This window comes from Xyrauchen texanus, chromosome 18 (assembly GCF_025860055.1).
Source record: "Xyrauchen texanus isolate HMW12.3.18 chromosome 18, RBS_HiC_50CHRs, whole genome shotgun sequence".
Classification (NCBI taxonomy): Eukaryota; Metazoa; Chordata; class Actinopteri; order Cypriniformes; family Catostomidae; genus Xyrauchen; species Xyrauchen texanus.
The window spans coordinates 8,470,882-8,498,317 of record NC_068293.1 but is presented as its reverse complement, the minus strand read 5'-3'; the positions used below and the strand labels follow the sequence as shown (position 1 = coordinate 8,498,317).

Sequence of the window (27,436 nt, the reverse complement as noted above, 5' to 3'; positions counted from 1 at the left end):
TTGTTGTTGTTGGTGGTTGTTCTTGAGAAGCGGTGCTTTGAGATCGATGCAATAATCTGTGTACCGCAGAAGAGAAATAAACGGGTGCGCGCTGAAAAAATGCATGCAGTTTAATCGTGATAAAAATAGAACGTGGATGCAGGTGGAATATACGTGCAGTTGAATCGCGATAAGAAAATAATACGAGGGGAAACCCGATGTGTGCTTAAAAATGGCAGATGTTAAGGATTAAATGCTGAAAACAGATATATAAGCGATGCTAAAAAAAAACTAGCAGGCTACAAACACAGACTCTAGCTAGGCGCCAGCAGCAACAGGTAAAATACACGCAGATGAAACAGTAGAAAAGCGGAAAAACCTGAAAATGACAAAGGATATAACGATGAACGATGGATATAACGATGAACGATGAATATAACGATGAACGTTTGAGAATATAAATAAATATAAATAACTTATCTCTGCACCAGAACATTGCAGAAATGTCTGGTTTCGTTCATTTGACTCAGGGAAGCAAGGAGCCTTTTGTGCCACCTTGGTAACTGCCTATCAACCAGATGGGGTTACCCTAGCAACCAAGTAACAAATCACATATATCTGTAATATTGTAGAGACTTCCTGGTTCTGTAATTTACTCAGTCAAGCAAGGTGCCTTTTGAGTATCACCCTGCTAACTGCATAGCAACCAAATGAACTCACACTAGCAACCAAGTAGAATCTATCTATCTATCTATCTATCTATCTATCTATCTATCTATCTATCTATCTATCTATCTATCTATCTATCTATCTATCTATCAATCAATCAATCAATCAATCATGAGCCGGTCTCAAACCCTGGTCTCCGGTCAGGGAGTGGCACTGACTAACCACTTTGTATTTGTAGAATACAAATCTTTTGAATCCAAGGAAGAAAATGTGAAATGGAAACATCCATAAACTCTTTAAAACCAAAAAAGGGGAAATGTTTTTTTGTTTTTTAATACAATCCACATAGTAACAGGGCAGGCAAAGGAGCAACACTAGGGACTGATGGCAAGCACACTCAAAACCAAGTGACAAACAAGGGAACTGAGGTACAAAACAACTGATAGTACAAAACAAGACAAAGGTGAAATCAATGACATTAAAAAATTGCGGGAAAACAGAACACAAAGGGAAACAAAAAAAGAGAACTAGTTACACCTAGTGGACAAAAAAGGAATTACAGGTGAATACATGACACAATCAACTTTCAGACTAGGCTTTGTCAAGCCAACCTAAAGTTTATCCTGACGAACTTTACTTCTCTAGTTATTAATTAATGTTTTCATATAAAAAAATTGCTAAGGTGTTGTCTATTATCCAGAATTATCAAAATCCTGTATTACTGTACAACTGTTAAAAATGATTATTTATTAATTATTATAATTTGGTATATTCTTCTAAGTATGCATCAGGGGATAAATTACTCGTATGCTCCTTAAAATGTACCTTTCTGCTGTACAAAACAAATATAACGCTAATATTGTGGTTACAGCCTGAAAGTAGTGAAGTTAGACAGATATTTGTAACATATAAAAAAATTATATTAATTATAATAATCTAAAAGAATTGCTAGAGAGACCTTGTCTAAACCTATAGTAGAGTTGTTGAGTTGTAAATGTAAATGTGTTCTAATATACTGTGAGTTACAGTGAATGTTTCTGGTAAATACAGTATGCTCAATTATTTGTACACCGCTCAAACTCCTGTTTTACGCTACAGTGGTGGACTTCATCAAGACGACGCACGATGGCAGTGTTACGACTGGTTTTACGTATGCTGAGAGTTGTGGGAATAGTTCAAGGGGTTGGAGATGATATGATGGGCGTTTTTCTGGAATAAAGTGATTATCACAGTTTGACTCCCCTTGGTACTTCTCCCCCCGTGTTCTTGGTGCTGTAGTCTCTCAGTCAGCCTCCTCACTGAACGATAGACTCATCCCGAGACTTCTTACGGGATACACGCTCACAATAGCGCAGGGAACGGGACACACGAATCGCCAACTCAAAATTTACCTGGAGCTGGATATCGCTTTGTTTCCAAGAGTGGATTAAAAAGGACATTTTACACTAAAGTGCCGAGGTAAGTTCTGTTTTCATTCATTCGAAGTTGCTTATGGTGTCAGAATGAAATGCATGCATTGACTAATTTGAATGCTTTAAATATTTGTCGGTTTAGTCATTCGTTAATTTACGGTATTTATAAGAGAGGACGCGAAGTGTGATTGGTTTCATTTGAATCTCTATGGTCTCCTTGTAAACTTTGTAACTTCAGTTTATGTTGTAATACTGATGGACAGGTTTTAAATTAAACTAACATACCACGTGGACCTGAAACGCATGAGCTCTCAGTCGCGTTAATTCGCAAGAAAGTCAAATTAATTAAACCTTTCTTCACATTATAAGTGCAAGCCGGTTGGCTGAGTTTAAATGTATCTGAACTGGGGACGAAGGAGTTCTGGGCCTTTCATCTGAGACTTTATGATAAGGAGGATATAGAGCGCAACGGTGGGTAATAATAATAATATTTGCATGGATGGTGTAGATGGCAGCAGACAGACACTCGGTGTGTTAATGCTCTTCAGTTGAATGGCAAAGCCAAATAACCATGAAGACTGTTGACTTCGAGAAGGATTTAACAAAGAGAGTCCTTGCACAACTTTTATTGCCTATTGTTCTTCACTAATGCAAGCATCAGTTCCTACTATTGCTCATATTTGTACAAAGCTCTTACTTCAAGGATCAAACTTGTATTGCAGACATGAGTGGTGCCGCAAATTGTAGAGGAGAGGTGTGCTGTTACATATTTTCTTGATGACATTTTGGATTTTCTCCTGGTGGACCTAGAAAATCCCACAAATGTGCACTGAATGAGGGACCAGAATAACATTTGAGGGTGATAGTTTTATTATTATTATTTTTTTTTTTTTTAATGCTAGTCAGCAACCACCCTAAACACCCTAAAAACGCCCTAGCAACACCCTAGTAACATAGCAACGTGCTAAAATCCCTCAAACACCATATAATCTATGCAGAACAGCCTTCTCATTATTGGACACTTTCAATCTTGGATTAAATTAATCATGGCTGATTTTCAAAGTTAATTTCTACAATGGCATCTGTAACTGAAAACTACTGACTTTGAATGATGCTGCATCCAGGCCACTAGGTGTCACTGCAAGTCCAAGATGATACAAACAAAAAGTGACTGTGCACCTTTAATTAACTTTATTTAAATAATACTTCCATGGATAGATGGCCTAAATGTAAATATTATCATGCACTTTCTCAACTACTCCTAAACTTTTATTCATTGAATAGTAAAAAACCTCTCTTGTTCTCTTTTTTTCTTCATGTTGTCTTATCTGGTGATTGAAATTTCAGCATAAATGGAAGGATTTATTTATTTGTTGAAAATATCACTCCATGTTGCTATAATTCGCTGCCTTTATAGGGCTTTAACTTTTTCTTGGAACAAACAGTGCATTTTTGAGTGTTGTTGTTTCTTACAACATTACCATCAGGATATTGAAAAACAATAAAAATTAGATTTTATTTATTCATTATTCTTAATAATGTTATTCTGTATGACGTGAGGGCATGTATCTTAATTAAAAAAAAAAGCGCTACAGTTTTGCTTTTCTTTCTACTGGCCAATGATGATTCTGAGAAGTGCCCGCGGCCTATTGTTGCTGTAGTAACGAACGCAACTTCCATGTGTGTCTAATTGACATGAGCTTTTATTTTAGCTTTGTTGTTAGATTTGTGGTTATTTTTCGTTATTTCAGCAGACAGCTTGCTTTATACATTCAGATCAACATCATCAAGTTAAAGATTGTTAACTTTATCATTCAACTGAACTGTACACAAACATTTTAGACGCTTATATTCACTCTGTCCATGCACAGAATAAATGCACGTTCTTGAATGAGTGTTTGTTTTTTCTGCACATTCACTTGAACCAATACATTTAATTGAAATTTTGGCAGTAAAAAATCGTCTACAATTTCGTTGTCGAATAGTTGTTTGATCTCATTTAAAAAAAACAAATGTTGTGAGTTAAAGATGGATTGAAGTGAGCAGAAAGGTGAGAGAGGGTAGTCTTTGCCCCATAATACACTGCAACAATATAAGTTTTTGATTTTGTTTTGGCTTGTTTTCCAATATAATTTTCTAAAACTCTAAAAATTTTAAAACCACAAACATTTACTTAAGCAGCTATACTGCAGAAGAAAAAATTGTTATCTGAGAATGTTGAAAATAATATAAAAAATACAAATATTTAAAAATATCTAAGTCCTTGATAACATTATACTGTAACTATACTATAACAATAATATTTTTTGTGATGAATTCTTACTCAATTAAACTTAATAAAAAAAATGTTTTTTTCCTTTAATTTAGGGCATGTCATTTTATAGGTATTTTTTAAAGATGATTTTGTCCACTTTATTATTAGTAAGCACGTGTAATACATCCTTTTAAATCGGGCACAAGCTGAATAGTCTGTTAAGAGCTAATGATTAATCATTACAATAATTGCCCGTATAGTCGAATAATCATTCTAATAATTGTTAGATTAGTCGATTATAAAAATTATCATTAGTTGCAGCCCTAATTCACAACCACCTAGAACCACATAGCAATGTGCTAAAAACCAATCAGAACAGCCTAGGATCCACTCTGAAGAGCCTATAAACACTCTAGCCACACCCTAGCAACCAACTAGAACCCCTTAACAACCACATAGTAATGCACTTAAAATCACTCAGAAAACCCTAGCATCCATCCAGAACACACAATAAATGCCCTAGCAACAACATAGAACCCCCTAACAAACATATTGCAATGCACTAAAAAACACTCAAAACAGTCTTGCATCCACCCAGAACAGCCTAGAAGCACTCTGGCAACACCCGTGCAACCACATAGCAATGTGCTCAAAACCACCCAGAACACACTAGAAAAATCCTTGGGCATTGACCCTAGTAGCCCTAACTCTAACAACCACATAGCAACATGCTGCAAATGACTCAGATCACCATAGAATTCACCCAGAACACTTTAGAAACAATCTGAACAACCACACGCTTAAAGTCACTCAGAACACCATAGCACCCACCCAGAGCACCCTAAAAATGCTGTAGCAACAACCCTAGCATCCTCCTAGAAAAACCCTAACAACCTTAACTACCACATTTGAAGGCACTAAAACCACCCAGAACACCCTAGAAACTCCCCAGTCACATCCTAGCATCCAGACAGAACACCCTAAGCAACATCCAAGCAACCACCTAACAACCATATTGTAATGCACTCATGTCCACATTAGAAAAATTCTAACAACCACCTAGAGCACCCTAAAATCCACATAGCAACTCATTAAGAGCCACTCCAAACACCCTAACATACACCCAGAAAACTCTAGAACGCTCTAACAACACCTTAGCAACCACCTAGAATCCCCAAACAACAACTAGCAATGTGCTTAAAATCACACGGAACACCCTAGTATCCACCTAGAAATGCTGTAGCAACACCCTAGCAACCAAATTGTAATAGACTAAAATCCACATAGCAACATGCTTAAAATACCTCAGAACACCCTGACATCCTCCCAGAAAACCCTAGAAACGCTGTAGCAACACCCTAGCAACCATCGAGAACCACTTAATTTTATAATAAAATTTAAAAGTTAAATAGAAATGTACATTTAATTTAAAACGCATGATTCTTGTGATTGTCACTGTAACGAGTTTCCACTGAGGAAGGGCCGGAAACAGCAACAGGATTCAGGTAAGGTTGTTTTTAATTCTCCCACACTAATTCACACACTAATTCAAACACTAATACAACACACTAGCTTCTTGGCCTTCATGTCGGGCTCTCCCCTGGGCTCTGTTGCTGCTGCTTTTTATGTCGCTCTCCTCAAGCTACTGCAATTAGAGACAGGTGTTAGACATAATTTAGCTCAGGTGTGAGCGCCCTTACCGCTTTTCTCTCCCGGACGGGCGCTTGACCACGCCCCCGCTGCCACAGTCACCATTTGGACTAATTTGATTATCAGTTTTTGTACTAGGGCACTAAAAACTGTGGTTTTATTAATAAGTAGCCTAACTAGTGCTTTGGAGACTTCCTTATTGGAATGTATGATTTTAGAAATGATTGATGGGAGAGCTAGTTGTTAAAATCATTTATACAATGTCCCTTTTGAAATAAAGACAGACATTTTCCTTTATGTTAAACACAGAAGTTGTTTTTTAAACTGTATACAGTGCACAAAAGTCAGAACTTTGGTGGAAAAATCATAGGCCTAAACGGTCTCCTTTCATGTTATAACCTCATATTGCTTCCTGAGGAATTCGTCTCACACTCATAACCTAGTTTACAGTCTATGGAAACTGCCCATGGCCAAAAGTTAGAGCCAAAAAACTGCTCATATTGGGTTTAATTAATTGAATCAATGTAACTGGAAACCAGAGGTTTTATGAGCTGTCTAGGTAACTGTAGTTTTCTATAAGTTTCTGTGTAATTCCCTTAACCATAAATAGTGAATACCAAGATGTGGCAGGTATTTCTCTGTTGGTATATTAGATATTTCAGTTTTCATAAAACAAGAAATTCACATGAAATCTCTTTTTTTTTTTTCTGTAGCAGTGAGCCATTTAGAAAGTGCAGGTACTTTATGTAATGTGCTTTCTGTACTTGTCCCATTGCACCTCGCTCACCCCACTTCGAGCAAATGCATTAGTCCACCTACTGAACGCCTACTGTGCAGCACTCTTCTCTAGAAAGGTGCTTTGCAAACGACAGTCAACAGACTCCACATCACATCACTCATCATGTTATGTGTTGTGATGTTATTGCCGTTCTAACGGATTTCTGTAAAGACTGAAAAGAAATGTTGACTTTTTGAGAAGGTTGGGTCTCTGGGGCTACCAAGACTTTATACAGTAGAGTCAGTTCCTCTAGGTCTTTGTATCTACTAGATTTGCAGATCCAATGTAAACCATAAATGCTTGGCTGTTGACAACAGTGCCGTCCTACCCAATTTTGCACCCAAGGCGAGACCCTTCAGTCACCCCTGCCTGATAAAAATGATTAGAGGGTTATGTATTATATTTTACATAAAAAAAGGACAAATTAAAACATAATTAAATGCATCACAAATGGGTATAAATTAAATCTAGCAAAACATTAATATAAACAATGTTGGTAGGACATAAGCAAGTGAATGTTATGGCTTAAGTAAGCATTAGAATTGGGTATCATATAAAGAAATAAACTTAATGCAAAGTGCACGTAAACAAAACCAAGTGGTCGAAGATGTTAAAAAAAAAAAAAAAGCAGAGGTGCGCTGCCCTAAAGATCTGTACACGTTGTACAGTCTGTTTCACTGCAGGGACATTTATAGGCTTTCATCATTACTGGGGAATCTGGGGCTCATCAATTTCACAATATATTGTACCATGATATTTATTTTTTTATTTTATTGTTTTTCCAAAAACGACACCAAAACATACATTTCTGGTAATTTTAGGAGCATCATTTGAACATTTTCTTTAGTATCGTACATATATTGTGTTGCATTAATAAAACTATGGATTAAAAACATATTGACACATTTTCACATTTTCACATTACACAGCACAAGATGAAGTTTATCAAAGTTACCTTTCTCAAAAGCCTGCTGTGGCAGTATCATGGTACAGTGATGGTACAATATGGTAAAACCTGGGTAAATGTATAATATATAATGGTGTTTATATGGTAGGCTACTCCAAGGAACATGTTCAATAAACATGGCATTGGGTTGTTAATGTTTGGTACTTTTAAGTGCTTTTATGTAATGTTAGTATTTGATAAATTTTTATTTAGAAAATGTCTTTACCTGCAGTACACAATCGTTCACAGACTGCACTCATATGATGATTGAATGCAGTTGCAGGTTTTGTTTGAATAAATTAAGTAAATATCCACTTCAGACAGCGTTGTTTTTGTCCTCTAAAGCATCCCGTTAATGTTTTACTGCGAGACTAAGCGATTCAAAACGATTCAGCCTGGACGTTAGACAAATTAATTGAGAAGAACGATTCAAAAGAGTGATTATTTCATGCATTGGGCATTGCTCCGATTCACGAGCCCCATGCTCATGAGTCTATGGCCATGTTCACAATAGCATACTATCCATAATTCTCTCACTGTTTTTGCCATACACAGATATAACTGAAACAGTAAGGGTAGTAAGTCATTTAGTACACAGACTATATATATGTTCCGTGGGGGGTGCCACAACACGTTATAGGAATGCACAGCGTGCATTTTGTTCGACACCGAAATGGACAGATGATAAAATTGGTTCGGTAGATAGGTGCCCCCGAAGCGATGTCGCCTAATGGGTTTACCGGACCTGGTTGATGGTGAAAGATGTTTTGTTCACTACAACTTGCCACTATTTGACTTTGCAGAATATCTAATTATTTATCTTTAGCCAAAACCAGAGGCTTTAACCAATATAGGCTAACCAGAAAGCAAAACATTATTTAAACGGCATGAATAAGTGTGTTGCCACCAAAATAAGAAGAGATTAGACTTTTGAAATAGTTTCTTTTGTAGAAGCCATAAATCAGTGTTTTTAGTTTTTTTTTTTATTATTTAAAAAAAAAAATTATTTAATTGCTTAATTCTCAGTGAAAAACTACACTACCCATAATCCTGAAGTGCAATCCACCAATTAGAGAAGTTGCCGTTACCTTGGAAATGGGAAACGCACCAAAAAGATTTCAGTAGTGACTGTCTGCTCCTATAAAGCATTTTGAATGGCGTTATTTAGTCAACCTTTTTATACCCTCAAACAACTTCTAAATCTGGACATTTTGTATTGCTACTTTGTAAAGGGGTTAAAGGGGAAAGGAAGAGGTGAGAACCGGCTTGACAATATAAATAATATTTTAATAAGGAATTAAACAAAAAGACAAACACACAAAGGTGTCGTACAGCTACCCGTATATCTCTCTCTGTCTCACTGCAGTCTCCAGCCTGCCTTTATCCCTCTCTGAGGCTTGATTAGCCTGATTAGGGGCCAGGTCGTGATGCTACACACCCGGCCCCTAATCAGGCTAATGCGCTCCACCCTGTCACATTCCTCCCTTGTTCTCTCAGGCCGGGGAGCCCATAACATGACATACACCCCCTTTTTCCCAGGGGAGGATCCAAATGCCCCATCTGCCGGCAGGTCATCCCCGTCTACCTGGATGAGGGAGGGGACAAGGGGAGAGAAACAAAACAAAATGTGGCAACTTAACTCTGTAATGGCGATCATGCCAAGTAAAAAACTACTTTTTAAAAAAGAGAGGGAATGGCCAACACAGAGTGGTAGTGGGAGAGAGAGAGAGAGAGAGAGAAAAAAAAACGTACTCTCCGGTACTCTGATACGCCGTAGCTTTGTCCTCGGCCACTCCTCCAAACTCATATGGACAACAGCATCGCCTCCCCGGACTGATCGGAGGCAGTCTTCCGGACCCTGGTGGACGGAACGCCCCGCCTCGTTCTCGGGAAACAGAAGGGGTCTCCCCCGCCCCTGGCAGCGGTTCGACCACTCCAGGCGGTCGGTTAGGAGCCCCTTCTCCCTTTGCGGCCGGGCAACTCCGTCTTCCGGTGGATGGCTGTGGATTGATCTGATGGTCTTCCATCCAATCTGCCAGATTCCAGCCTTGTTGAAGCACCCCTAGATCATCACGATCCTGAATATGGATGGCCAAAAGGCATCAAACAAAGACGAGCTGCTTGAACTGTTGCACCAGGAGTGGCATACATTTTCCTAACATCAATGGGAAGAAGTGATAGAGTGCATACCAATCTGCATTGAAAGCTGTGATTGAAAATCAGGGTTACCACCAAATATTGATTTCTGAACTCTTCCTAAGTTAAAACTTTAGTGGTGGCTCAGTGGTTGAGGCTCAGGGTTACTGACCAGAAGGTCGGGGGTTCAAGCCCCAGCACCACCAAGATGCCACTGTTGGGCCCTTGAGCAAGGCACTTAACTCCAGGTTGCTCCGGGGGGGATTGTCCCTGTAATAAGTGCACTGTAAGTCGCTTTGGATAAAAGCCTCTGCCAAATGCGTAAATGTAATGTACAGAGGGGCAAGACCATTAAGAGCTTTAAATGTTTTGAGGAGTATTTATATTGAATGCGTTAAGAAACAGATAGCCAGGGTAGACTACGTAAAATGATAGTGATTTTGGATGAAAACACTGGTGGTTTGCAACCCAGATATGGGTCACAGGTCTGTTGGTTCGCCGACAGCAGAGAAAGAAATGCCTAATGCAAAGAACCATACAATCACGCATAGTAGGATAGCAAAAAAAGTAGGCTTCTCAACTTTATCAAACTCTACAGTATTTTGGCACACATTCATGCCAAGATGGTCAGGTTGCGTGCGGTGTGACATACCCTCATTCACAAACCATGAACAAAACTATGCAAGTGTAAATGGATTAATGGAAAGGAGGAGGCGAGAACTGGCTTGACGATATAAATAATAGTTTAATGAAGAACTAAACAAAAAGACAAACACACAAAGGTGTGGCAGCGGTAACCACTTCAGGTGGTTGGTTGGGAGCCCCTCCACCGCTTGCGGCCAGTGGCCATTCCTCCGCTTCCAGGTGGTCGATCTCCTCCGTCCCCCGGCAGATGGCCGTGGCTGCTCCGTTGGGGTGGACAGTACTAGCGAGGACTCTACTGCACATCCCTCCTCCTTCCTGGATTTTGGCAAAAGTGTAAAGGGATTAATGGAAAGGAGGAGGCGAGAACCAGCTTGACGATATAAATAATAGTTTAATGAAGAACTAAACTAAAAGACAAACACACAAAGGTGTCGGACAGCTGTCTGTAAATCTCTCTCTCTCACACACTGCAGCTTCCAGTCAGCCTTTATCGTTTAACTTATCATTTAAGAACTACTGCAATAGATGACATTCAAGAGGTAGCAGCAGTTGGGGGTCTAGGGGAATAAGGGGAGTTATTAATCATTAATAGACCCCATTTACATATGGCATTAAGACACGTTTTTAGTGATCCGATCATCAGTGCTAAATACAGGTATAAACGGGGGTCTACATTTTTTTTTATCAGAACCCAGGTTCTATTGACGTCAAAATTTGGTTCGTTTGGGTGGTGTAAACACTGTTTTCCAAACTCTAGTGAGCACCCGTGAACCGCACCAGAGTGCACTTGAAAATGTGGTCTGGGTTACGGTTCATGCGAACTCCAGTGCGGTTCGCTGCTAATATGAATGCAATCGAACCAAATCGCAGAGTAAACCCTTATTGATGATGTATAATTGCTGTCTTTGCTGGCTCCTGATCCAGCTTGTGTCCTAATAAATCACTTTCAGAGAGAGCTCACATTCTTCACTCTTGCAACGCATCCGCTGGCTGGCAGCAGATAAATGCAAGAATAGTATCTTCTATGAGTGTTGCAAATGACCTCAGACATCTCAGCTCAAGAGGTATTTTGAGTTCAGTTCACTTTATTTCCACAGATCAGTTCATTGAGACCCCAAATATGCAGTCTATACATCTGTGATTAAAACATAAAATAACCATGATTTAAGGACATGATTTATATTTCAGTGATTATCATCATTGTAATTATTATTTTTACATTTATTATTGTTTTTAAGTCTTCATTTGTGTAAGTAATATTATTAATACATTTTTAGACAGATACTTGTCTGACGTTAAATGGAAAGGTGGTTACTTATATATAAATTTTTTCGATCACTTCATTATTTTAATTACTTTTTCATTTTGTTTTGAGTGCAATTTGAATTTAGAAATGTATTTGAAGTTTTTTATTTTTTAAATAATTGATTTTTCAATGCAAAATCATTATATAAAAAATGTATTCACTGATCCCTCAGCCCGGCGGGGGTTGCCGATGTAATTGGATATAGTTATCTCTCTCTTTTTCTCTCTGTTTTTCAGTCTGTCTTTCTTTCTGTGAAGAAGGTAACAAAACAAATGTATTCACACATTTTCCAGGATAAAGAAATACCTGACCGGTAGAGAATGCACAGATGAAGTAGGTTCTGTGCCAGAGAGATGTTGCCCTTCACAACTGTTATAAAGCCATCTTTCCAAAGTTGAACAACACACATTTTAATTGCACTTATTTTTTCCAGTTTCATTCAAATTTTTTGTTAAAATAAATACAAATTGCTTTATTGTGTAGGCCCTTTTCGAAAATTACCCCATAGTACCACCTAGCGTCCAACCAGCGGTAATACAGAGTTTTTTTTTCTGCGACCAACCAATCAAAACTTGTTCAACAAAGACACGTCTCATCTACTAACATTTGGTCGACTTTTAAGGTGCAGCCCTGTTGGGATGAGATGGTAATATTCTAGAAAACACATGCATTGATAGAAATTGAAATTGCGAAAGCAACTCCCTTGCTTAAAGGTTGCAGCAAGGTTCAATTGGAAATCATTGATGACAAGGAATTAAAATGCAGCTGCCATGTGATGCTTGATTAAACTTATTGTCTGTAGCCTTGTAAACCCTCCTTATAAGGCTTCAATGCTCTTGAAAATATGCCTATTTTCAGTACAAATCTTTGACTGAGAGAATTGTTAAGACATGTCTTTGAAAGCTTGTAATCTTCATATAGGCTTCTATTGGACATGCCCAATCTATTATGAGTGCTTCGCAGAAGTTAACAATAGCTTACTTAGCAAACCAAGAGGCTTGATTGATTTATGAAACCGCATTGACCTGACACAAAAACTGAATTTACCATTACTATTAGTTTTTATGATATTGTAAGAAAAGAATCACAAGTCCTGGAGATGGGATCCAGGTATGCTTTCCAGTCTGCCAAGTGTGGCTCCTGTGGGATTGGAGAAGTCAATCAGAGGGCTTACCCTGGAAATGGTGCAGACTTGCAGAACGTGTTTCAGGTCACTGAACAGTCTCGCAAGTACTCCGAAATTGCCACTATGGCTTTGCCCCATCCCTCCATTTAGAGAGAGCCTATAGTTTGTGCAGCAGATGACCTAATCCTTCCAATGTCCTACAAAAATACTCCAAAAACAAACACCATGGGAGGCATAAGCACAAGGAATGTGCAGATTCATCCACAACTGTCCCAAAGGAGTGTTACTCCACAAAACAAACTAAATCAACACTTTAATCAACAAATAAAAAGCCTCAGATTTTTGATGAAATTACACAGAAAATTACGATTCAAAGAACTGCATAAAGTCTTACAGATACAAATTATGCGTTTTCCGTAAAAAAATTTCTGGATTCCATGTTAAATGTTTTAATTCAATTTTGTGATCAAAAGGTGTTTTGCCAAATTGATGCTTACATTTTTAATCAAATAAAAATATAATAAAATGTACATTTTATTTATTTATTTGTAAAAAAAAAATGCTGCATAACAGAGCACGAGGAGTTCATTTAAGTGTTGACAGCTGTTGATACTATAAACGCACTGCATGAAAATGAAGCACTAGCAGTATGTCAGAGCAGAGCGCACCTCCTTAAATTGCATCCTTCTGCTCTTTAATGATCACACTTGGCCATATCCAGAGGTTTTTTATTTTCAAATTGTCATTGATTTCATCTCAAATTTGCCACATCTCGTATCATTTTGCTAATGACAGCATACTGTATTATGGTACTGAAATTAGCAACAAAATGATATCGTACCGTTTAAATGTTTTGGTATCGTGATACTTCGTTAGTAACGGTAAACCACACAACCCTACTCTGTTTTCGGATAAACTCTATTGTGTTGTTTAATTTCATTACTGGCATCACTAAATGTGAGGTAAAATTTTTTTTCTGCTTTTAGTTTACACATTATGACATGTTAACAAATACAACCTTATTGTAAAGCCCAAAAGTAAACTGTGGTCAGACATGGCTAGGCGTATGCGGACCGGACGTGTGATGTAAATTTCACCATCAGCAGGATGCTCGAGCACTGAACATGTGCGGCCCGAACGTGCAGTATACACATGCCTGAGGAATTATTTGCACCATTTAGTGGGTCCACTAGGTGGCAACACTCATAGTTGAGCCATTGCTGTCACTAAGAAGTGCTTGAAGATGTAAACAACTGGAGACAAAGGTGGAAACAACAACAGTGTATGTGCACGTCAAGAGTACATGTGTGAGGAGGTCAGGAGATACCTGCATGTTGAACTTGAATCTGAAGGACTATAAAGACAACTTTATGTGTCTGAACTCCTGAAGAAAAATAGTCCAGTATGTCATAGCAGTCGTATCACACATGTTCCAACCTCCTGGGTATGCGCCCACTGTCAAATTAAATATATTTTGAAAGGCTAGTGTTCGACTGCACGCATACGCTAAGCTTTCGTGTAAAAACCGGAGTATACGGAGGATGTGGGCCAATTCAGAACAGTGTAAGCCGGGCAATCCAGTGAAATACTGATGCTGATGTTGCACATGGTGACTTAATTTTTTAGGGCAGTCGGGTGACTAAAAATACTACTCCGGCTAATCTAATGGATTTATGAACAATTGCTGGGAACTCTGAGATAAATCTGAAATATGGCTTTAACAATGATGTCTTTATTTGCTAATGCACATCAGCTGCATCCAATTATGAGCAGGCAAGTGTGTCTGACCTGATGCACTGTTTGACAACACTGGATGGTCCAATTGTGTAACCCAGAAAATCCTTTGCAAATGTCAAAGTAGTTGGTAGTGTTTTAGTGGGAATACTGAAGCTAAAATGCCTTCTGGTGCATACTTCTTGATAGTGGTGCACCGATCAGGAAATTTGAGGCAGACAACATTTACATTGTTAAAAAACACTGACACGCAGCATGGGTACCTAGTGGGCCTAAATACCACAAGAGATTCTTACAAATACGAGAAACGTCTGAGCATGTATAAAAAAATCTGAGCATGTATGGTAAGGTTTTTTTGTGTTTTTTTGTGTTTTTTTTTTTTTTTTTTTTTTGCAAAAAGCAGCATCTCTGTCAGCACCTCCAGACAGAACTGGTGTAACTGAGTCCAGTTTGTAGGCCTCCTTTGCTCGCACATGCTTTTTCAGTTCTGATCGGATTGAGGTAAGGGCTTTGTTGTCCTTAAGCCATTTTGCCACAACTTTGGAGGTATGCTTGGGGTCATTGTCCATTTGTAAGACACATTTGCGACCGAGCTTTAACTTCCTGGCTGATGCCTTGAGGTTTTGCTTCAATATTTCCACATAATTTTCCTTCCTCATGATGCCATCTATTTTGTGATGCCTTTTGGACTGCACTAGTCCCTCCTGCAGCAAAACACACCCACAACATGATGCTGCAACCCCCATGCTTCACAGTTGGGATGGTGTTCTTCGGCTTGCAAAAAGCAAGATATTTGTCCCAATGTGCACTTGCAAACTGTAGTCTGACTTTTTGTTTTGGAGCAGTGGCATCTTCCTTGCTGAGCAGCTTTTCAGGTTATGTCGATATAGGACTTGTTTTACTGTGGATATAGATACTTGCCTACTTGTTTCCTCCAGCATCTTCACAAGGTCCTTTGCTGTTGTTCTGGGATTGATTTGTACTTTTCACACCAAAATATGTTCATCTCTAGGAGACAGAATGTGTCTCCTCCCTGAGCGGTATGAAGGCTGCGTGGTCCCATGGTGTTTCTTCTTGTGTACTGTTGTTTGTACAGATGAATGTGGTATTTGGGCATTTGGAAATTGCTCTCAAGGATGGACCAGACTTGTGGAGATCCACAAATATTTTTATTTTTTGTAGGTCTTGACTGATTTCTTTTGATTTCCCCATGATGTCAAGCAAAGAGGCACTGAGTTTGAAGGTAGGCCTTAAAATACATTCAGAGGTACACCTCCTATCAGAAGCTAATTTGCTAATTGCCTAATTAAATTACATATTTTTGTGAAATTTTGTGAAATTTTCCAAGCTGCTTAAAGGTGTAACTTGGTATATGTAAACTTCTGACGAGTGGAATTGTGATAGTCAATTAAAAGTGAAAAAATCTGTCTGTAAACAATTGTTGGAAAGATTACTTTTGTCATGCACAAAGTAGATGTCCTAAACGACTTGCCAAAACTACAGTTTGCTAATATTAAATCTGTGGAGTGGTTAAAAAATAAGTTTTAATGACTTCAACCTAAGTGTACGTAAACCTCTGACTTCAACTGTACGTTTACTTTTTTATTATACATTTATTTAGAATTTCTTACAGTGGATCAATAATTGTGGCCACTCAGTAAAGGGGTTCCATTCTGTCCGGATCTCATCTCCACAGACACGAGAAGTATGGCTTTTATGGTTTTGACTCATGTTTTTAAAAGGAGTCTCAGAGTAGTTATAGACATCCACTGTGAAAGCTGTAGAAGGAAGAACTTCTCTAGTAAGTTCTTCAAATGGACTAAGCAGGTATGTGATGTTGTCTATTAGACCCCATCAGTAGGAAGTGAATGTTGCAGGCAAGTCAGCTGTGAAGGCAACAATTACACTTTTCTGTCCTGCAAGAGAACACCGCATTAAATACGTTCTGTTCCATCTAGTTGGTATGTCCTGTAACCACTTCACAGGCTGTCCCATCTGAGCCTGTAAATCTTAGATTCACGAGTATGCAAGATGCGAGTGCTTAAAATGGCCAACAATTTGACTTCTGGTGACCACTATATCCTGTGCTGAGATAGAACACCATTCATACCAGTTAAAGGTTTATGTAAAATCAAGGGAAGACTTCGAACTATGGCATCTTGAAATATTTTTGGCATTATCCCTAACGAAAACATGGACTTTACTTTTTGGGATATTCCATGTTCTGAGCATCCTTTCGAAGGCCGCAGACCGAACAGCAGCATTGTGGGAGCCAGAGAGCTCTTGCACATGCAGACGTACAGAGCAGAGATTAAAGCTAGTGTCAGTCCACTGTGCTGTCAACTGAGCATAGTTATTGGACTGATGTCTGGGCTCCAGATGTCTGTTCTGAAGCTTTTGTGTTACACACTGTCATGTAGGAGAGCATCAATTTGTGAATATACCTTCTTGTATTTTTCTGGCAGGGCGACATAAGAAAAATATTTTTTGGCTGGGGAGTGAGTAACCGTGTGTGTGCAAAGAGTCTTGTGAAGCCTCAGTTCTCGACCACAGACAACGTCTGTTCATCAAGAGCTATAAACTCCATGACTTAAGCTTAGTTATGTCAGTCTAATTTCTAACTGAATGTGTCATGTTACTAAATTAGTTAACATCTGACTCCCTTATGACAATGTGTAGTTAAAGATATGCCAAAGATTTAAAAATATTATTGAAATATTGCAATAAGTTGCAAATGCAATATGTTGCAAAAATGGCATTGTTTTAAGTTTCAACCAAAATGCTTTTAATGTTTTGGTTTATGCGATTTTCAAGTTTTTCAATTTGATAATCTCTGCGCTGATTTCATTCTGTAAATCCATGTGATCTGCCGTCCTTGTCAGGAAAGGTAATCCCTCCTCTCTTGATTTGTAGATTTCAGTGACCCTTCTGAAGGATTGAACATTGTCCACGTGCCTGAGTGTTTTTCAAATGTAGTTATGTCATCAAGTTAAATCTGGGCTTCTAGGGTACCAGCACACTTTCACATGCAGTTAGAGTTGCCAAGGATTTTACCAATTGCTTGAAACTTTTAATAACGAATAACAGTGTCCCAAGTTTCCACTTTTACTGGAACTCGCAGTGTGATGATTTCCTCTACTGTAGCTCTGGAATGCTCCCTCACAGCTACAAAACTCTCCTAGAAAATCTGTTATTGAAATCAATGTTCTGTTCAGAGACCTCTCAGCCCATCAGTAATGGATTTAATACCACATACTTGGTGGTGCCTGTTTATTACCTGGTTTCCTGTTACTCTAGTCTTCATGTATAAAATCTTTAGTAAAACGTATCTTTTCAAGCCAGGTGGCGTTTGTGCAACTTGGTACAGCCAGAGCTCACTTAACAATTTAGGAAACATCTAATGCAGAATCTGACAATCATTCATTTAGTTCTAAAAGTGCAGAAAATTCATTCTAATTAATATTACCATTTTGCTGTGTATTGTTATGCTTAAATGTTGCACTGTTAGCTTAGCAACATGCTAATAACAAACTCAATCGAAATCAAGTGTGAGTCGAGTCTCGTAATATTTGAATGACACTGAGTTGCTGCCTATGCATTACAAATCTTTTTTATCATAAAATCATTACTTATGAGGCTTCATTTCATTCAGGATTTCATTTCCTATGTAGACTGTAGACTGCGAGGAAGATCACTAGTTTTTGGAACAGAGCCACCAAGTTCTCCGGATACGATGTCCATACAAAGCTTTACTTTTCATTCGATCTTTAAAGCTTTTGCTTCATAGCACTTTTATTAATTGGTAATTGTGAATTAAAGAAAATAATTCACAATGATTGGATGATCAGGTCTTTAATACGCCAGTTTCTATGAGAAGCATTTTTCTGGCTAATAATTTTGAGACTTCATGAGGCAAAGGTGCAGCGTGTATTCAGTAGAACTAGTAGATTTTGCCAACAGTTGCTATGCACTTGGAGTGAGCACACCCTGTAATCTCTACAGAAGAGCTGCTGAATACATCCATGGCTTCTCCATCTCGATTTTGAACTTCATTTTGTGGTCTTCTCCTCTGTCCCATTTCACAGGTAGACACTGATCATATCCCGGGCTGCTGGGTTACAGCTGTTGCCAAGACACAAATTGAGTAAGACATAGAGATATGCGTTTTCCCCTTGAAAGTTAATGAAAAACAGAAAAAGTAGATTTAGCCTCATTGTTCTACCTCCAGCAATTGGCTGGGATTAATGTAATTATTAGTAGTAAGTGTCATAAGCATTCGATCATTGGCTAAACTATCAATTGAGTGAATTTGGTACTTTGACAATGCATGTCAGTGTTAAGAGTTCATGTGGAAAAATGCCATTTTAAATATTTAAAAGATTTTGTACCCGTTATCTAACATTTTGATAATGTTTCTTAAATCTATTCTAGGCATATCTAGTTATAGGTTTAGTGTTTCGTTGTCAAATGTAAAAAGTTGACTAATTAGAAAATGTGAGGAAACCAATTGCCTTAAAATTTCCAAGTAGTGTATTATTTGATTAGTTGGCAAAACTTAATGTATTGAAAATTGTTCATCAGTTATTAATTACTGATTACTTAAAATCATTACTTGGGTTAACTAAGTTTTACTGTTGACATTACTAGAAAACAACAAAAAAACTTAAAATTTTCAAGTCAGCCAAACAAAAAAATATAAGTTAAGGCAAAAACTTGCAACTGAACAAAGTCAAAACATTACAGTATTTATTTATGGTCACATTTTTGGCACATTGTTAGTCTTAATTTCCCCTATAGCAACTTGGATGTGCAGTGGAACTAAAGGTAAACAAAGGACAAGATTACAGTAAAATAGTGCTTTAAAACTTGAAAATAATAAAAACAAAAGTTGATGGGTGACTGATTTTAACATGACACCCAAGAATCTTTTTTTTTTTCTTTCTCCCATTTTCTTCTCAATTTGGAATGCCCAATTCCCAATGCACTCTAAATCCTCATGGTGGCGGAGGACTAATCTTAGTTGCCTCCGCGTCTGAGACCGTCAATCCGCGCATCTTATCACATGGCTTGTTGAGCACATTACTACGGAACAATGCGTGTGCAAGCTTCACGCTATTCTCTGCGACATCCACGCACAACTTGCCACGCTCCCCACCGAGAGCGAGAACCACATTATAGGGACCACAAGGAGGTTACCCCATGTGACTCTACCCTCCCTAGCAACCGGGCCAATTTGGTTGCTTAGGAGACCTGGCTGGAGTCACTCAGCACGCCCTAGATTCGAACTCGCAACTCCAGGGGTGGTTGTCAGCGAACACCCAAGAGTCTTGACATCTGTGCAACCACAATCTGTGACCAGAAACTTTAAGTGAGTAGTTGAGACTGAAAAATATATAAAAAAAAATGACCTTAATGTAACACTTCAACATGTTTGAAATCACAAAAGCATATTTTTAGTCTTAATTTTCCCTAAAGAAACTCAATTGTGCAGTGCAGCTAAAAATAAACAAAGGACAATCTTAGAATATAACCGTTTTAAAACTAGAAAAAGATCAAGTCTATTCAAGGCCTATCTGGTTATGGGTTTAGTGCCTCCTGTATACTGTTATAACCTCTGAATGTTGAAGTATATTTCCGTTTTCCGTGTGTCTCGTGCATAGTATGTGTGATGAAAATTTCATCAGCACAGTCCATACAGACTGTCCAGTTTCTTGTGCATATCGTCTGTCATTGACTGTGTAGTATGCACTTGTGGTTAAGAGTATACTTCGAAAGGCTGAGTGCTCGACTGTGTGCGAGACAGCACTGCACACACTGAAACTAAATATGCCCGAGCCTTAACTGTCAGATATCTGTATTCATTGTCTTAGAGATCATTCATACTGTTGAATGTGCTGCTAAAATTAAGTGGGTTTGATGATAAAAGTAAAATTAGCTTTGAAATTCCTAAACATTAAAAAAATCACTTCCAATGGCTTGAAAATAGAGAGCTGTATAATCTATTCAATAGAAATAAATGAAAGTGATTCGATATGGATATGATTTTTATAGGTAACGGCCATAATGAGAATTTATTTCAGTTGTTTTCGACATAAATGGATGATGCAGTGTTAAATATAGTTAGAAAAAAGCAATTTATGGGGACAATAATAGCCCCTAAATAATAATAATATTAAAAATAGAGACCCTATAAAATGACTAGTTAAGCATTTTTTCCTGTGTTGATGAATTTTCTATGGAAACAGGAAGTTTGGTTGGGACGTATTGAAGGGTTTATCCATTTTTTTAAATAGCCATTGGCTTTCATGTGCGTTGCAACCAAGTACCATTATGTAATGCATTTTATTGGTAGTCAGGTGCAGGTTTATAATTTGGGGGAGGGACATTCTATCTCTATAGAGCGTTTATTTGGGACAACTTTGGATACACCACTGAGTGCATGATGAGTCATCAATATTTGTGGTATATTATCTGCTAAAAGTTAATTTTGGCAATGTTATGAGTTCTAGCATATAGAGGACCTTGAAGATAATCAACGACAAAACTCGTATTTAGATTTGATGGGCTTTTTATTTTCTGAAATATATATCGGGAATTATGATGGCGGCATGTCAGGGCTGATAAGTCTGATAGCCAATGACTAACCCTGTCTTAAACTGCAGATAAAGATTAGGCAATCGCACAGTGGCAATCTGGAATACTTGTAAAAGACTTTAAGGGCAGACAAGGATCTTAGCAACTTTATCTTTCCTAGAAATGTCATTAGCTCTAACTTCTTAATCCTTCTTTTATATTTAACTTTTCTTTATCATGCTTTACACAATGCGTGCAAATGAGGGCCAGACAATTATGTTTTCAACAAACTACAAATGTTTTGCACTGTCTGCCTTTTGTTTGGGCTATGTTTCTTTGCCAATGGGTGTATTATTATTTGGACTGGCGATTCAGGGTGCTGGGAGTGAAAACATGGGTTGTTATTGGTCTTGCTTTATGCTGAGCACTACACTTTTCCATCGCCCACGAGTTTAAACGGGGCACAGAGGTTTAGGGGCTCAGAAAAGCCCTTTATCGAGGCTTTGAATGCCATCGAGGCCACCTTTTATTTTGTGTGCTATGGCACCTGGATTTGTGGCCAGAGAAGCCTGGTGAAAAGGAAAAATAGCCACCTCTTGCTCTGTTTTTGTGTTCTTGTACGCTTTCACCATTGTATTGTGAAATCACAATGAGTTTGCATTAAGTAAACATCTGCAGAACGTTTATTTCTGCTGTCCACTTTGTTGAGTTAGAATATAGCTTATTTTCAACTCCTCCATGCTATAAATGTCTTTGGAGTATTCAGGGGTCATCAGCTGGGACTTGGTTCTTTGTTACATAATTCCCAGTGGAATATCTAATGTCTGTACTGTCCTTGACAAAATAAAGCATGGCGGTCCAATCAAGTGCTGCTGTGCAAACACAGACTACAGAATATATAGCGGCTCCAAAAAGCATTAAGCCACACTTTAAAACATCCATCCATCTTCTATAGCCACTCGTAGGGAGCTGGAGCCTATCCCAGCTGTCATCGAGGCATATGAATATCAAACCAAGTGTCATTTATTTTTTAAGAAAGAGAACACATCAAGCACACTTATTTAAGCAAGACATTTTACACAAAGTCTTATGCTAGGTTTCAAGAATTTTAAGCAATAGATGAACTGTTCAAAATATAGACCGTGTTGGGACACTTTCTGGTTGTCAAACTTTAGTAAAGCATATCCATAGTTAAGGGGGTCATGTCATGCTTTTTTCTTGAGGTTCACTTATAATGTTTGTAAAGATGGGTTTTTTTTTCACAAAAAAACAGTTCTAATGTTGTATTACATGACCTTTCTGTTCACCCTGTTTCTGGCCTGCTGCCTGAAATGCTTTGTTTCTTTGCACTAGTGCTTGAAGACACACGCAGTGTTATGAATGGCTAACATCATTGCAGAGCAAACGCCCTCCCGCCATTGCAAGTGTAGAAAAGTATTTTCCAAGAAAGAAAGAATGAAAACTGGCAAGAGATTTTACAAAATTAAAATGTTCTTTTACAGTTTTAAACAATGAAATGCACAATAAAATGTTAAGATATTTTGGGGAGTGAAATGTTTTGTTTATAATTTAATTATGTCCTGGTTTCAGCTGGGTGCAAGTACTCCAGAGTGCAGTCTGGACAATGGGGTGTGGTCACATATTATGGCAGGGCAACATGTGTAGCTCTGCCCACCTCTGATTACATTGGTTTATACATTAGAGATTTTTGGTGTATGGTGTAAAGTGTGACACTTATAAGCTAAACATACACAAGGGGAGACTAGTCTCTGGTTTTAACAAATCATTACGTCTGTGTAAAGAGTAAAAAGTAAATGAAGAGAAAGAAAGTGCTAAAAACTGGTGCACATCCTTGCATAACTGGCAAATTGTAAAAGCTTGTTTTTTATGTAGTGCTCCACAAGCCCAATGCTGAATGTGTTTGAAGTGGACAAATCTCAAAGCAGTTTGGACCCCGTTACAGCTGTTTTTAGTGTCGTCTTCGCTTATTTGCAAAGGGAAATAAAAACAATCTGCTGAAAATAATAAAGACGGGGAAGGGAGATGTGGGTGGTGTTATTTTATTATTATTTTTGTCTCCTGCTACCCAAAACATTGCTTTTGAAATGTTGATTCATCATTGTCATTATCATGCAGCAATGAACTTTACCTGAGGTTACTCGGCTAGGAAACCTGCGTGAATTTAAGGGGATCTGACTGCATTCATCCACTAAAATCGTTTTGTGACTAGTAAAAGTGAAAAAAGGCTAGGAAATGTGAAGTTAGTTCTGAGAAAAGCTCTAGTACCATTTGTTTGCTGAATTCACTTGGTCTGTTATTTTGTAATGCATTCATTCATTTACATCCAAATACATTGTGGACCACTGTATTTCCATTAGTTGACAGTTGTGTGCTGGAAGCAAGTGGTCAGATCTCATCCAGGTGCATAGAATATCAGCATAAATTAACCATCAAAACTTTACTGAATACTAAGATAAGATTCTAACTGAAGGCCTGCAGAAATGTTGATTTTGATTTGTGATTTTTCTCTGTTTTCTCTGTAGGGGGGGGGGGGGTTATTTCCAAAATGGAGGTGAAGACATCACTTCTCGACAACATGATAGGGGTGGGTGACATGGTCCTACTCGATCCCCTGTCAGAAGACTCCTTCACCAAGAATCTAAAGAACCGGTTTGAACACAATGAGATCTATGTAAGTAGCCCTAAATCTAATGTAGAGAACATCATGCAACAATTGGTGTAGAACAATAACACTTAGAATGTGGCAAATGCGAGTAAAAATCAGGAAGCATTTTGGCTAGTATGTTTATTAAACTGCAACACAAAACATTGTTTAAATCGGATTTTAAGAATAATGGCAACACATGTGGAATATTTCTAATACTTTGTCACCAAAATGAAAAGAATAAAGTCACAATGGGTGCAGTTTCATTAAGAGAGACGAAGACTAGCTTGTATATGATTACAATAGTAGGATAACACTTATCCGGTTTGTCATGTATTTGTAAGGAAAAAACAACTAAATAATTATGTTGTCATAGCAATAAAAAATATATATTGTACAATTAAAGTGCAACACCATTTACTGGCTCGTAAGAAACGTTTATTTCTGGTAAAAAATCTCAGTCCACCCACCAACGGTAGATATGTCAATTTGTAATTTTGGACCCTGTCTAGGACGTTTGCTTTTTTTTGTTTTGTTTCTTCTCATTCCCAGGCTTTTGCTGCTCTAGACTGTCACATCACATGAAGAGTGTTTAGTATGAGTGTGTTTACACTGCACAGTTCATTTGGAGTTTAGAGGGAAGCACAGCATAAATCCTAGTTCTCTCATTGTTGTGTCCCTGCTCTTCTTACACTCCCGTTCATTTTAAACCTTGGAAGGACTCAACCAATCGATGAAATGTGTCCATCTGCTATGTAACTACTGGTAGTTGTTAACTGAAGAAGAACATCCAAATATAAATAATATTAAGGAGAATCAAGGATTCCCTCATTTTCTCTCCCTCAGGATGAGAATGAGAACTTTGAATTTAAGCTCTGGCTTTGAAATACATCTTTAAATCTTAATGGAGCTTTCAAAGTTGCAGCCCAGTGTCTGCTCCATTCATGGCATTGTAGATTAAGCTTCTTTCTCTGGCACCAGCAAATGGCATCAAAATATAATTTCATCTTAATGAAACACATTTCATCTTAGAAAACACCAGAATTGCTGGTCACCAGCTCATGTCGTGTTTTCGCTGCTGGTCCCCCAGCAATGGATGCTTGTGTGCTGATGTCTACACCAGGTTTTTAAACTAACTTCAAAAACAAACCAGCATCATAAGAAAGACTATGCTGGTCAACCAGCTAGTTAAGCTGGTCTTTGTAGCATGGAGTGGATCAGTTTATGGGTGAAATTCATGACAACTGGCTCAGTTCACAATTCAGCCCACAATTAAAAGGAAAAAAACAGAAATTATATTTTGCTTTAAGAACATTTTCAGAAAAAGAGTTGTCTCAATGCAAAAAGACTTAAAGTTAATAAAAGCTTATTTTAGGAACGTTAAGCAAAAGATATTTGATTTTGTGTGGTGAAACACTAGGGGTGTAAAAAAATATAGTATTGTATTGTATGATACGATGCTCACTATTCAATACCATGAATCGTACGATACATAAACACATTATAGTGTCATTAAAACGAATCGGTTACTAACGTAACCTCGGTTCTCTCTAGATGAGGGAACGAGTATTGCGTAAGCTAGCTTACGCTACGGGAAAGATTCATCTTTTCTGAGATATTGAAGCCAAAAAATTATCCTTAATTTTGTATCCATTGTCAACGCAGTGCGGCAGCTGCAGACCTTGAGCGGGCTAGCTAGCGAGCTCATAGGTTGCTCTGCGGCAACTGCTGCAGCCTATAGAAGAGCTTGGGTGAACTCGCATCCAATGAGAGGCGTCCGCGCGCTCACTGCATCAAAGCCCGCCAAAATGGGCGTGACTAGAGTGCATATAAGCGTAGTTCGTAGGCTGGAACCCTGGTTTTCATTGAATGAAGCGAAAAATCACTCGTGGAGCGAGCACGGCCGGTTACGCAATACTCGTTCCCTCATCTAGAGAGAACCGAGGTTACGTTAGTAACCGATTCGTTCTCTTACGAGAGGTTCTCTCGTATTGCGTAAGCTAGCTTACGCTACGGGAACCCTTTGTCAACGCCGTGCGCGCCAAGCATCCACTGCATGAGCCCCAGGGAATTAAGGGGGACCCGGGGGAGCCCTTGTGAGTGGGGAATTAATATTTGGCCGGCAAGAGTGCGGGCCAGTGTGTGTGTAGTACATAAGCACATAGACAGAGCGGCGGTGCCGGTCTGTGTGGAATGTGTCCCATTAATGCAGCTCACCAGGGGAGCTGTAGCATATTAAACCGCTAGCAGTTTAGCCTGCAGAGCGGGTACTTCCAGATTGTAAAATCTGACAAAGGTGGAGGGGGAAGCCCAGCCCGCTGCCACACATATGTCATGAATGGAAATCCCGCTGGACCATGCCCACGAGGAGGCCATGCCTCTAGTGGAGTGAGCCCTAATGCCTAGCAGGCATGGTAGGTCTTTTGACGCGTACGCGGCAGCAATCTGGACAGTGTCTGTTTCGAGGCGGCTAGACCTTTGGTGCGCCCTCCAAACGAAACGAAAAGCTACTCAGAGCGTCTGAAAGATGCGGAGCATGCAGTATACAATCTCAGTGCTCTGACTGGGCAAAGGAGATTGGCGTTGCGTTCGCTATCAGATGCTGGTAGCGCCGACAAGGAAATGATCTGTGCTCTGAAAGGAGTACCGATCACCTTGGGGACATAGCCGTGTCTAGGCTTTAAAATGACCTTGGAGTCACTTGGTCCAAACTCAAGACACGCAGCGCTAACAGACAGCGCGTGAAGATCTCCCACCCGTTTATCTGATGATAGGGCAGTTAGAAAAACGGTTTTAAGTGAGAGGTGTTTCACATCCACTGATTGAAGCGGTTCGAAGGGAGGGGTTTTCATAGCTTCGAGAACTATAGAAAGATCCCAGATAGGAACCGATGGGGGGCGCGGAGTGTTCATCCTTCTAGCTCCCCTGAGGAAGCGGATGACCAGCTCGTTTTTACCCTGTGACTGGCCGTGCAGTGGTTCAGCGAACGCCGCGACGGCCGCCACGTACACTTTGAGCGTGGATGGGGATCTGCACTTATCCAGCAGCTCTTGTAAAAACACGAGCAGCGGCGATACCCCACATGTCCGTGAGTCCAGGTCTCTGTCGGTGCACCATTTTGAAAACACAGACCATTTTGACGCATAGAGTCTTCTCGTGGAGGGGGCTCTAGCGTGTATGATGGTGTTTATTACTCCTCCTGGCAAAGCGACGGGTAGTCGTTGATCACCCACGCGTGTAGCGCCCAGCGCTCTGGGTGGGGATGCCAGATCGTGCCGCGAGCTTGCGAGAGGAGATCTGCTCTCACTGGGATGGGCCACGGGGCTGTCAGTGACAGCTGCGTAAGCTCCGGGAACCATGTTTGATTCTCCCAGCGCGGGGCTATGAGGAGCACCGAGTGGCGCGTTTCCCTGATCCTCTGCATTACCTGTGGCAATAGCGAGATGGGAGGGAAGGCATAAAGCGGGCGGTTGGGCCAGTCCTGGGCCAGTGCGTCCTCGCTTTTCGAGAAAAATATTGGGCAGTGAGAGTTCTCTTCTGACGCAAAGAGGTCTATCTCTGCT

The 27,436-nt window shown here is 39.1% G+C and overlaps 1 protein-coding gene across 7 annotated transcripts in view; it reads left to right on the top strand.

The window, feature by feature from the left end:
* The first annotated feature begins 1,928 nt into the window (after nucleotides 1–1,928).
* Nucleotides 1,929–27,436, top strand: part of LOC127659275 (unconventional myosin-Ib-like) — a 130,923-nt gene continuing 105,415 nt past the window's right edge. For all 7 annotated transcript variants that reach the window (XM_052149023.1, XM_052149021.1, XM_052149022.1 and 4 more), the window contains exons 1-2: nucleotides 1,929–2,106; nucleotides 23,752–23,900. In XM_052149023.1, the coding sequence (XP_052004983.1) occupies nucleotides 23,775–23,900 (126 nt within the window). In that variant the 5' untranslated portion in view covers nucleotides 1,929–2,106; nucleotides 23,752–23,774. The remainder of the gene's footprint in view (nucleotides 2,107–23,751; nucleotides 23,901–27,436) is intronic.